Genomic DNA, 12,477 nt, shown 5'->3' on the forward strand with positions numbered 1-12,477 from the left:
TTGATTAATTAGCATTTTGCTGAAACACTCAGAGTCACTTGAAAAGTTGCTGGAAATAAATCTATGTTTTGGATAAAAAGCTGCATAAGATTAATTTCTTTACACAATATTAACTTGAAATGTGAAAAATATTTTGACTGTAATATACAATACAGCACTTTTGGTCCTCTTTGACTATAAAGTTAATTGAATTATACGACTCTATATAAAGTTCAACATGGATGACAATCACAGCTCTCGAAAAGTGAAGCCACCATCGTCCCACCTACTTCACATCAGTAATTGTGACATGAGGAAAACTAAAAAAGTAAAAATTAAATAAACTTTCCCCAAAGTGGTTTCTGTCATTTCAGGTTAATATCATCACACTGATTTGTGTTCAAGTGTTTATATTTCTGATACGTTATAGTAAATAGTAAATGATTTGATTATGTAAATGTATGGAGAGTTTCCGGATGCAGACTGGGAGGCAGAGCCTTTAGCTATCAAGCTCCTCTCCTATGAAACCAGCTCCCAGTTCAGGTTCGGGAGTCAGACACTCTCTCTACATTGAAGACTTTACTTAAAACATTCCTTTTTGATAAAGCTTACAGTCGGAGCTGGATAAGTGACTCTGAACCATGTCCATCTCTATTTGACTTACTGGTCATTAAACATGATATCTTAGAGTAATCATTTTTTTCCTGTGAACTAAATTAACCTTTGTTTTGATAAGGTGAATAGCTGCTAATGCAGCAAGGTGACAACTGTAAAAAATGGTTCATTTAAATAAAGCTACACCAGCACCAGATTGTTTTTAAATGGCAGTACAGTATTACAGTGACTTTTTAGAAGAAATTGCTGCTAATACCTCTGTTACCTTTGGAAGTGACAAATAATACTATTGCGTTTTTGGTGGGGCTGCAAGTTGTTCAATAGGTATCAGTGTTTATTTGGGCCACATTATTCATACAGACATCACTGATTCACCGAGTCAAACAAAAGTTCATCACTGGTACTAAAATGACATAATGTGTCATCATTTTTAATGTCATCATTTGTTTATTTCTCTTTAGGCGGATCATGGAACTAACCGGGAAGGAGGTGATTCTCTCAAAGATTCAAAGGTAAATATCACACATTTCATGTTTACAACCGAAAAAAGAAATTCACACCACAAAATACAGCAATTACAAATACCGTAACACTTCATGTCTTCAACAAAAGAGACGCTGTTTAAATCATTTTAATCAGATAATTTAACAAGGTGAAAATATGTTTCCACTGTGTTGCGCTCCAGCCAGCAGGGGGGGACATAAGCACAATATTTACACTTTGTGTAGTTCCTGACTACAAACCAACTCACTCTGCATCAAACAAAACTGTGCTCAAAGTAATCGAGAAGAACAACATGTCCTAAAATTAAGTTTTACACGTTCTATACTACAGTGCATCTATTTTACTTAATTACTTTCAAAACCACACTTGTACTCATTGGCTCAGAAGACAAATGTGTCACATTAATAAATTCAACTCAGAGCAAAATGTCCTTCAGCAACACTTTACAAGATACTTCTCTCTCCTGCATCGCTCATAATCAAACTGGAGTGGGACTTCTGATTGGTTGTATCTCTCTGGTCGCATCCAGTGATGTAGTAACAAATAATAATCACACGAGATAATAATGAAAAAGTTGAGCTTAAGCCTATGACTAAGGCCTCGATACACTGGAGCATTCATGGAAATGAGACTAAAAAAAGAATAATGTAGTTCCTGGATAAAAAAGTAGCCCAGTTAAAAAACAGACCCTAGGAAATGACACCAGACTGCTGTTTGTAAGCAAAAAACATCTAAGTTACCCTCTGTTTTTTAATTGTTAACTATTGTGTGTATGAGACATATTTACTTATATATTTTTTCTTTTTACATGCTCTCGGTTCGAGTGGTTACCTGGTTTGGTTTTGCTGTTTGATGCAACATTCATTTACATAAAATGTCACAGACTTTGCTCCCTGACATAGATTATGTTTGTGCTACGTTTTATTACTAGCCTCTTAAGGTATGAAGCTGGGTTTTGTGTGGAGTTTATGGTGAATTCATTTAAAAATCTCTTACAAAACAGACCATCACTCATTTCAACAGTATAACACACTAAAATCTCTTCATACTGAAGCTTTCAAGTCATGCATTAGGGTATTTGTTCTACTGCTTCTTTAATTACCAGAGCATGGAATTATAATTAAGCTATAATATGATTTCTCCCAGGGCGTGCATGCAACATAGATGTCTGTCTATCTTAACCGCTGATCAGCGGACATCTGCAGCTGCTCTCAAACCGACTGCACACTTAACCACAGCCAATAGCAGAACACATTTACAGTGACTTTTGCAAAATAGCTTAAATCTCATTTACAGTCATTTAAATAGTAACACAAATGGATGCATGCTTTTGTTTTGATCTAAACTGATGCTAATATTATTTGAACTGACAGGAAGGAAACCAAGCGTGAATCTGTTCCCAAGCAGCTACTAGAGTATAGGTGTAACTATTTTATGTTTATAGTAATAATCCAATATTGGGACACTGAAGTCCGAAAAGGAGGTCCTAAATTGATTGTGAATGCAGAAAAACTGTTTGTTTACCTGAAATGACGACTTCTTCTGTGAGCTTGTAGTGTAGGTGTTTCTTTTAATACATGCAGGCTGGTTGCCTAATGAACTCAAAACCTAATTATCATGATCACAGTTTATTCCAGTAGAGATCCTACAGGAGGAGGTACTTTATTAACATATCCAATATAAAGGTCGATGTGAGCTGCAGTTTTGCATTTTAGTTACAGCTCATATCTTAGTTTTTGGCTTCTTCTATCCTTCTGCTGCTGGGTAAGTCAATATGATTACCTCATCAGACACTGTAGACTGGTTTTGTTATTGAAAATAAAAGCTGACAAGGATGCACATTTGTAAAAAACTATTAATTTATATAAAGCTACACCAGCACCAGTTTGTTTTTGACTGGCAGTACAGTATTACAGTGACAGAATTAGGTGCTAATACCTCTGTAAAATATGATTACAATGATGGAGTTGTTCAATAGGTATCAATGTTGATTTGGACTAAATCATTCATACAGACATCACTGATTCACCAAGTTGATCAATGGTACTAAAATGACCTTTGTTTACTTCTCTTTAGGGTCATCATGGAACTAACTGTGAAGAGTGAAGTGATTCTCTCAGTCTATATCATTTCCTTCCTGATAGGACTACCAGCCAACCTCCTCGCTCTCTACACCTTTAGTGTCAAGATCCACTCAAAGCCACTTCCAACAGACATCCTACTGCTCAATCTCACTGTCTCTGACCTGCTCTTCTTGATCATCCTTCCTCTCAAGATGCATGAAGCAGCTTCCAACATGATATGGACTCTGCCCTACTTCCTGTGCACCGTCACCTCTCTTACCTTCTTCTCCACAGTCTATACCAGTTCCTTGCTGCTGATGGCAGTCAGTGTGGTACGCTATATTGGAGTAGCTTTTCCCATCACCTATCATCAGCTACTCAAACCTGTTTATGCGATAGTGATCAGTGCTGTTATCTGGATAATTTCAACAGCACACTGCAGCATCACTATTATCATCCAGGAACTCCCATCACTGGCCAACAAAAACTCCAGTGTTTGCTATGGGAACTTCACAGAGAAGCAGTTGAAGGTCCTACTCCCAGTACGTTTGGAGCTTTTCTTTGTTCTGTGCCTAGTACCTCTGCTAATTTGCGTTTACTGCTACTTGAGCTGCATCTGGATCCTATACAGTCGTCCCAGGATATCACGGGCGAAGAAGCAGAAGGCCATCGGCATGGCCTTGGGGACTCTAGCTGTGTTCCTCATTTGTGTGATACCATACAATGTCTCTCATGTCGTGGGTTACATCGAGGGTAAGAGCCCAATATGGAGGGACTTTGCCTTGCTAATTAGTGCCTTTAACACCTGTATCGATCCCATTATCTTCTATTTTTCCTCCTCCACCCTCCAGTGCAGGAGTGAAAAGTTCATTTTCAGGAGGCAAAGATCCACTGCTTCAAGATTACACATGCAGTCCACAAACTCTAGTCTAGACTAAAATATAGTTTCAATACAAAATGTACAGATCCAGCACAAATACTATTATTGCAGATATTCTATTTGCAAGACTTTAAAATGTGCTTTTGCTATGGGTATGTTTGTTTTAAACAGATAAGTCTCAATTTAGCATACTTCTCATGCCCTTTTTAAATGTGACTTTAATTATTTCAAGATTATTATTAGAGATTTGATTGCTTGTTTATTTACTAATGTATATTAAACTGATTTTGTTCATTTTCTGCATGATACTGTATGAACTATATTGCACTCCTGCATACAAACAAACCTGCAAAGGAACCCACTATGTTGGACGAATACATGCAAAAGTTAGCAAAATCCTTGTCTACTCGTTAAGAAAGTTCACTTCCTTGTGTAAATTGCCTTTTGAAACACAACTGGTAATATAGGAAGAGGGAGAAAAATATGAAAATCATGTGCAATAAACAAGATAATTTCACTGGTTCATCTCATGTACTTATGTTGAGATTAACTTAATATGCAAATTCGTTAAATAAAGATGGATGATGAATGTGATGTAGAAAAGCAAAATAAAATGTTGCTACAGTATTTGTGACTCGAGACAAAGAACTTAAATCCTGCAGCAAACGAGCAGATGGACCTCTCAGAGACCGAGCTGAGCAAATGACAGAATTTCTGCAAAGATAGCTGCAAAGGAAGGTTTGGCAGAAGAGGAGGATTAACAAAAGCAAGAGTAGCATTCTACTGGCAGACCACTGCCAGTCCAGAGGTACTGCCACCAACCGCCACCAACCGCCACGTAACGTTACAAAGGCTTGTCAGCCAAGACAGCCCCACAACATCCAGAGGCTTAGAGTAAACAGGGGAATCTCAGCCACCTCAGGTGCCTTGCCACAAAGGAGCTTACTGACTACATCAGTGAGTCCAGACCCATGATCCGACTGAGTTGAATATCTAGGTTACACAGAGAAAACAGGTTCCTATGGAAATAACAGACTCTAGGAAATGTCTGTCCCTGATTTCTGCTGTTATATAATAATGAGAAATAAAGAGTGTTAGTGAGAGGCAAAGGATGTCATAGAATTTCATCAACCTATGTGTACGTGACTGTACAAAGAGGAGCTCATTCAAACCAGCTTGGTGCAACAGTATGCATACCAAATGGTGTCCCAGGCCACATGAGAGATGAACTGATAGGAGGAAACTACAAAAAGGCACAGTTCGCATTTAGGAGCCACACTGTTCATGCTAATGCATCTCAGCAGACTGCAGATAACCCCTTTGGCACATTAACAACCACATTCAAATATTAAGGTCATCAGTTATAGTACACTAGTTTAAGTGTGCTAGTTTTGTGTAAACAGGAACAACGTGACTGCTCTTCAAAGGTGACGCCATTGCAAGTCAATCACCCTGTGGTGAACGGTTACAGGACAAATCATGAACTTGCTCTATGTTAGTGAATGGGAAAAGAGGCAAAACAAATGTGAATTTGTTTGTAAATAAATGAACACAGAGATGTCTCATTTGATTGTAGGACCAGGAAAGTAGTTGTTTTCTGTATTTATATTTGAAATAATAAGGGTAAAATTCACCTTACACACTGTAATATTTAATTGTTTAGTCATTATGTTGTAATAATTTCTCAAATATTACAAATGCAAATGGCATTCAAAATGTTAAATCATAGTAATACTTTCTGTGAAGTGTTTCAATTTTAGCACATATTTTATTTTTATCACTAAAAATAATGCCACAAATACAACAACTAAAACTCCCTGTTTTCTAAATAAATGTTCTTTTTCTCTTTTGCAGGTCAGAGGCTGCATCTGCAGGGTTAGGGGTTAGATTCCTGGTTCCAGGATATCAATAAACAATGTCATTATTATCTCCAATATGCTGCACTTTTGCCAGCAGGGGGGGCACAAGCGCAATATTTACACGATACGTTTAACGTTTAACCTAGTAAATGACAGCTAAATTACTAAATAATTAGTAAATAATTACTTAGTAATTAATTCATTTAGTATAAAAAAAACAATGGATATTTTAATGTAATTAATTAGAAATTTGTGTAGTATAAAAATTATCCTGCAGACATTTCTGATGCCCAGGGATCATGATAGGTGAGGAAAGAGCGTCATTGGTCGATTAGTTAGCATGGACAAGATGAGGGGGGAAACTGGTGGTGCACAGTGAAGACATTCTCTACATGGGCACTTGAAAGGCAGATACGCTCAATAAAGAACAACAGGTGGGAAATGTTTGAGGCAGAAGCCATATTCCAGGAATCTCAGACAGTGTTTAGACTAGGGTCAGAGCCAGAGAGTCAGAATCAGACTTACAAGTAAGTAATTAGGATGCAGAGATCAGGTCAGGAGGGCGAGAAGGGTCTGTCTCACACCAGGGGGCTCAGTCGATAAGAAGTAGAAAGCTGGAGAGTGTCCTGAAGTGCAGAACAGAGGAGATGAACTGGCAATGTGCTGGATGGGCTGCCTATATAGGGAGGTTCACAGGCAAAAACAATCAGGTTAATTGCCTCAAAGAGTAAACACAGGAAGTAGGTTCAGGGACAGATGCTTCTTCAAAATAAAAGGGTGCTAGACAAGAAGTCTAGAAACCATGACACAATGGGTGTTCTCACAAATAGTGTGTAGACTGTGATTGTGTTTATTTGCTTGTGTGGACAAATTTTGTTGAAACACTATTCTTGCGAGGACATTTTGGTCTTGTGCGTTTTCAAGGTTAAAACTAAGTTTTAGGGTTGGTGTTAGACTTAGGTTTAAGTATTTTATTATTATGGTTTAGGTTAAGGGGCTAGGGAATTCATTATGCTAATGAATATCCTCACTAGTATAGCAAGACAAACGTGTGCATGTGTCACATTTCCTTTTATTTCCTTTTTACTGTTTCTTTGTGCTAGTGGTTACCTGCTTTATTGTTCACGGGAATGGCTTTGCTGTTTGGTGCAATGTTCATTTACAGGAAATATTCCACAAACAGGTCGGTAGACTTTGCTCCTTGACAGAGATTATAGTTAAGTTGTGGTGGGTTAATTTTATATGTCATTCTAATTACCTACAAACAATCACTGGACATTGTTTGCAAAGTCTGTCAAGGTATAAAACTGTAATTTTGCTTTTCTTCACAAGAGCTAATATGAAATTTACTAAACAAAACACATTTTTGCATAATGCATGATTTTAAACCAAAATGTTATGCAGACAGTGTCCAACAAAAACAAAGTTACATCCATCAAAGGTAAAGAAATCTTAGTACAAATACACGATTGTACTTATTAATTAAATATTAAGTAGCCTATCTGTTGAGTAAACTGAAAAAAGTCATATACAGTATATATGTTTGAGTAGCATACAAAAGGCCAATAAGTTTGTGTACATAGGTGTGCATTAGGGGACATTGCATCTATCTGCTAATTTTTCCACTCTGTCTTTCTCTATCTCGCTCTTGCTAATAGATCACAAGATAAAGACATACAATCAACCCTTTGCAGGCCAGAGAGGAACACTGTGGTGAAAACACTTGTTCATGTTTATGATTTTTTGCAAGGAATGCGTAGACCAGCTGAATCTTAACACCACAAGAATAATAAAACAGCCTCTCAAAGAGAATGCAAAATACTGGCAATGTCAAAGGTATAGTGATCCACAACAGACCGTCCCTGAATTAAACAATAAAACATGAAAATACTGTATCAGAGATGTTCTGCTGTTGCTTTTGTTTCACAAACACTACACTTTAATAAAACCATAGTTAGATTTCTCAGAGCTTGTATTGCAACATCATTGCGTATCTAAACCTCAGATCACAGGACGAATGCAGCTACTCTCAAATAGTCAGCTCCCTACTGTAGTTATCACCTACCGCACAATACCACCAACTTCATTTCATAATGTCATCACATCTGAGCATATTTCCACTGTTTTGACTTTTGCAAAATAACTTAAATGGCAAACACTGTATTGCCTGTAGCAGTTTAAACCTAACACAAAGGACTATATATTTTGACATACTGTTTCGTCTTAACTGATGCTAATATAAATAGAGCAGACAGGAAGTAAGCAAAGTGTGTATCTGTTCCATGCAACTACTAGAGTATAGGTGTCATTCTCTGTTTATAGTCAGGTGTTGAGATAAAGAGATTAAAGTCAGAAAAGGAGGTCCTAAATTGATTGTATATGTAGACAAACAATTTGTTATCTGAAATGATGACTTCTCCTCTGAGCGTGTGGTGTAGGCGTAACTTTATCTAAATTCAGGCACGTAGCCTGATGAAATGGAAACTTAATTATCATGTTCACAGTTTCTTCCATCAGAGATCTTGTAAGAGGAGGTCCTTTATTAACATATCAAATATAAAGGTCGGCATGAGCTGCAGTTTTGCATTTTAGTTAATATTTACCAACTGATGTCTGCTCAGTGCTCAGTAAAGCATGACTAGAGCAGTGTCTCACACTGGGCTTTACTATGACTTGCTGTTTTCGGAGATATTAACACAATTTGTTTACCAGTTCTCTTTGATAAAAGGAAGACAAAGCAAAGAACAAAGTGCTTCAGTTGTTTTTTAAAACCTTCACCTTTTTTGCTTCTTCCACACTTCCAAAGCTGGGTAAGTAAATATTATAACCTCATAAACCCTCGAAGATTGGTTTTGCTATTGAAAATAAAAGTAACTGACGGATTACAAGAGAATACTTAAAAATGATTTATGGGAATTACTGATGTAAATAAGGCTATGACTGCACCAAATACTGTAGTTGTTCTCTAGTACAGTGTTATTTACTGAATTAGCTGTAACACACTGAAGTAACACAAGCTAAATGTTTCTTACATTTCCCCAAGGGGATCAATAAAGTATTCATTATTATTTGGACTTCATCATTCATACAGACATCACTGATTGACCAAGTCAGACAAAAGTTCATTACTGGTACAAAAATGAAATAATGTGTCATCATTTTTAATAGTTGACAACCTTTGTTTACTTCTCTTTAGGGTCATCATGGTACTAATCGTGAAGAGTGAGGTGATTCTCTCAGTCTATATCATTTCCTTCCTGATAGGACTACCAGCCAACCTCTTCGCTCTCTACGCCTTCAGTGTCAAGATTTACTCTAAGCCACTTCCAGTAGACATCCTACTGCTCAATCTCACTGTCTCTGACCTGCTCTTCTTGATCATCCTTCCTCTCAAGATGCATGAAGCAGCTTCTGATATGACATGGACTCTGCCCTATTTCCTATGTTCCATCACCTCTCTTACCTTCTTCTCCACAATCTACACCAGCTCCTTGCTGCTGATGGCAGTCAGTGTGGTACGCTACATAAGTGTAGCTTTCCCTATCACCTATCATCAGCTGCGCAAACCTGTGTATGCGATAGTGATCAGTGCTGTTATTTGGATATTTTCATCAGCACACTGCAGCATCACTATCATCATCCAGGAACTCCCATCACTGGCCAACAAAAACTCCAGTGTTTGCTATGAGAACTTCACAGAGACACAGTTGAAGGTCCTACTCCCAGTACGTTTGGAGCTTTTCTTTGTTCTATGCCTAGTACCTCTTCTAATTTGTGTTTACTGCTACTTGAGCTGCATCTGGATCCTATACAGCCGTCCAAGAATATCCCAGGTACAGAAGCAGAAGGCCATCGGCATGGCCTTGGGAACTCTAGCTGTGTTCCTCATTTGTGTGGTACCATACAACGTCTCTCATGTAGTGGGTTTCATTGAGGGTGATAGCCCAAAATGGAGATACTACACCTTGCTTCTTAGTACCTTCAACACCTGTATTGATCCCATCATCTTCTATTTTTCCTCCTCCGCCTTCCAGTGCAGGAGTACAAAGTTCATTTTGAGGAGGAAAAGACCCACTGCTACAGGATTGCAAATGCAATACACAAACTCTAGCTAAGAGAAAAACTCAACATACAAAATGTACATATCAAACACAAATGTTATTATTGTTATGTTGTTACTGTATATTACAGATATTATTTTAGACTGTTAAATGCTTTAAAGATTGCTTTAGCAGTTGTTAAAAATTTAAATTTACTTATGGGTATATTGAACAATTGTTTATATTTTTACTGGAACATCTCACACCTTAAAAAGCCTTGTTAAGTTTGACCTGAAAAAATTCACACTTGGTAATCCCTACTAATAACTACAATTGCTGTAAATACAATTTCAGGATAATTAGTGTGTTCATGTGATTATCTGCATATTAGCAATTTCACTGCTTGTTTTCCTCAGTTTGTGCTAAACAGAACTGGCAATACGAGAAGAGGGAGATGATATACATAATTCTCAATATGCATTTTTTAGCTGAAGTTTTGTCATGTGCTTACCTTATTGAGATTATCCAAATTGATAAAATAAAGATTAATGAAGAATGCGATGTCTTGATTTCAAAATTACATTGTTTTGTTACTGTATCCATAATTAAAGAAAAATTGACATAACTTTAACAGAAAATGAGCAGGTGAGCAAAGGAGATAATTCCTGCAAAGCAAGATATGGCAGAGAAGATTAACGAGAGCAAGAGAAGAGAAGAGAGAAGAGAAGCATTCTAGTAGGCTGAGGAGTAAATATATAAAGCTATGTGTGAAAATATACATTAATAAGGACAAACATTGATTAATTTGCATATTTTCAAAATGCACTTGAAAACTTTGATTATCCTTGTCATTATCCTGTTTGAGGACTATGACCTGCAACAAAGACCAAACTTTCTGACACTGGGCAGCATGTTTAGCTCCATAAAGGCCTTGATAGTCTAGAGATTTCATTGTACCCTGCAAAAATTTAAGACCCCCTGTGCCAGATGGAGAAAAGCAGGCCCAGAACATAACCAAGCCTCCTCCACGTTGCACTGTAGGTACAGTGTTCTTTTCATCAAGTTTGAAGACACCTGTGATGCTAATTACAGGACACATTTTAGTTGAACATGTCCCTATAGTCAAATTATATTTAATCTTTTCTAGGGGTATCATTTTTGTAGGCACCAGTTTCATCAGTTTGTTTTTAAAATGCTTCTGTTAATCCACAACTCAAAAGCAATCATTTCCATAAGTTCATTTTTAGTATATTTTTATTTATTGCAACATTTGTCAGTTTCGATTTATTTAATTGACAAATGTGGGTTTTTCTTTCTTTCATGGATGGGTACCAACAACTATCTGTACATTCTACCCAAGGAAGAGCAGGAATACCACCAATGCAGGTCAAGCAAAAATAAGAAACAAAAAGTTATTAATTTAAGTGTTAGTGTGAGGCAAATTATGTCAATGAACCTCATTAGCCTATGTGTACGTGATCGTACCAAGAGAAGCTCATTCAAACTGACAGTATGGATACCAAAATGGTGCATTCAGCTTACATGAGAGATTAACTAATACAAGAAACTGCAAAAAAGCACAGTTGTCTATATTTAGGATCCACGCTGTTTATGCTAATACATAAATGGACCAGATTACTAGTCGTAAAGATTACTGCAGTATATGTGTAGCTACTGTCTTTCCTTCAGAATACTTACACAAATAGCTTTCTTGTTCTATTGCTTTCCAAAATTATTTTACAATGCTATATTGGACTTAAATTCAAAAAAGGATATGCCAAGTTAGTTGTGTGTAAAAATAATTTGTTTATCTGAAGGGATGACTTCTCTCTTTGAGCTTGCGGTGCAGGCATAACTTTGAATATACACAGGCTTGTGGCCTGATCAAATCCAAACCTAATTATTGTGTTTATTCCAACAGAGACATGTAGGAGGAGGTTCTTTATTGACATATACAATGCAAACATCATCATGAGCTGCAGATAACTGGTGTCGGCTACTGTTGTTCAGTAATAGGCTAGTACTGTCTTTTATTTGAGTATGACTCACTTTTTCCAGTGTCCTCATATATCAAGCTCATCTTTCAACTCAGAGGTTATAAGCTGTTTGTCTCATGAAAGACGCAAACGACACAGAGCTTCAATTGTTTTGTATTTTATTTTTAATCTTAAAATTTTTTCAGGCTATCTACTGTCAGGTAAGTGAATACCATTACTGCTTTAAATCTATAGAAACTGCTTTTGAAGTTCAACAGTGGATGTTTGTTGGCTTTTTTTATATTTTGTAATTGGACTTTCATCAGAGCCATGACCAGCAATTTCATATTGACTTTATCCATTTCTCATAGAAAGCAATATCCTCATTTGACTTCTTGACAGTGCATGGCTTTCATTTAAATTTTGGGATTGATGGAAGGTTCTAACTATGTTTTTGATGGTTGTACTACCTTTAGGATCATGTGGTTGTTCAAAGAAAAAGAAAAAAGTCATAGTAAATGTTTCTTATTTGAACTCCATCATTCATACAAATGTCACTGA

At 36.9% G+C, this 12,477-nt stretch overlaps 2 protein-coding genes across 2 annotated transcripts; both read left to right on the forward strand.

The window, feature by feature from the left end:
- Positions 1-1,055: 1,055 nt before the first annotated feature.
- Positions 1,056-4,512, forward strand: LOC113169804 (free fatty acid receptor 2-like). The gene is made up of 2 exons (XM_026371520.1): positions 1,056-1,106; positions 3,175-4,512. Exons 1-2 carry the CDS (start codon positions 1,063-1,065, stop codon positions 4,097-4,099), a joined length of 969 nt encoding a protein of 322 aa, XP_026227305.1. The 5' UTR covers positions 1,056-1,062; the 3' UTR covers positions 4,100-4,512.
- A 3,996-nt stretch (positions 4,513-8,508) lies between these two features.
- Positions 8,509-10,434, forward strand: LOC113169808 (free fatty acid receptor 2-like). Its single transcript, XM_026371523.1, has 2 exons — positions 8,509-8,710; positions 9,097-10,434. Exon 2 carries the CDS (start codon positions 9,104-9,106, stop codon positions 10,013-10,015), a length of 912 nt encoding a protein of 303 aa, XP_026227308.1. The 5' UTR covers positions 8,509-8,710; positions 9,097-9,103; the 3' UTR covers positions 10,016-10,434.
- Positions 10,435-12,477: the final 2,043 nt, after the last annotated feature.

The sequence above is a fragment of the Anabas testudineus genome, chromosome 16, assembly GCF_900324465.2.
Source record: "Anabas testudineus chromosome 16, fAnaTes1.2, whole genome shotgun sequence".
Taxonomy (NCBI): domain Eukaryota; kingdom Metazoa; phylum Chordata; class Actinopteri; order Anabantiformes; family Anabantidae; genus Anabas; species Anabas testudineus.

What these genes read in the sequence shown, in the direction of transcription:
- LOC113169804 (XM_026371520.1), top strand. Translation starts at nt 1,063, where the DNA reads ATGGAACTAACCGGGAAGGAGGTGATTCTCTCAAAGATTCAAAG. An exon ending in ATTCTCTCAAAGATTCAAAG is followed by an intron (nt 1,107 to 3,174) that starts GTAAATATCACA and finishes ACTTCTCTTTAG; the next exon opens with GGTCATCATGGAACTAACTG.
- LOC113169808 (XM_026371523.1), top strand. Translation starts at nt 9,104, where the DNA reads ATGGTACTAATCGTGAAGAGTGAGGTGATTCTCTCAGTCTATATCATT.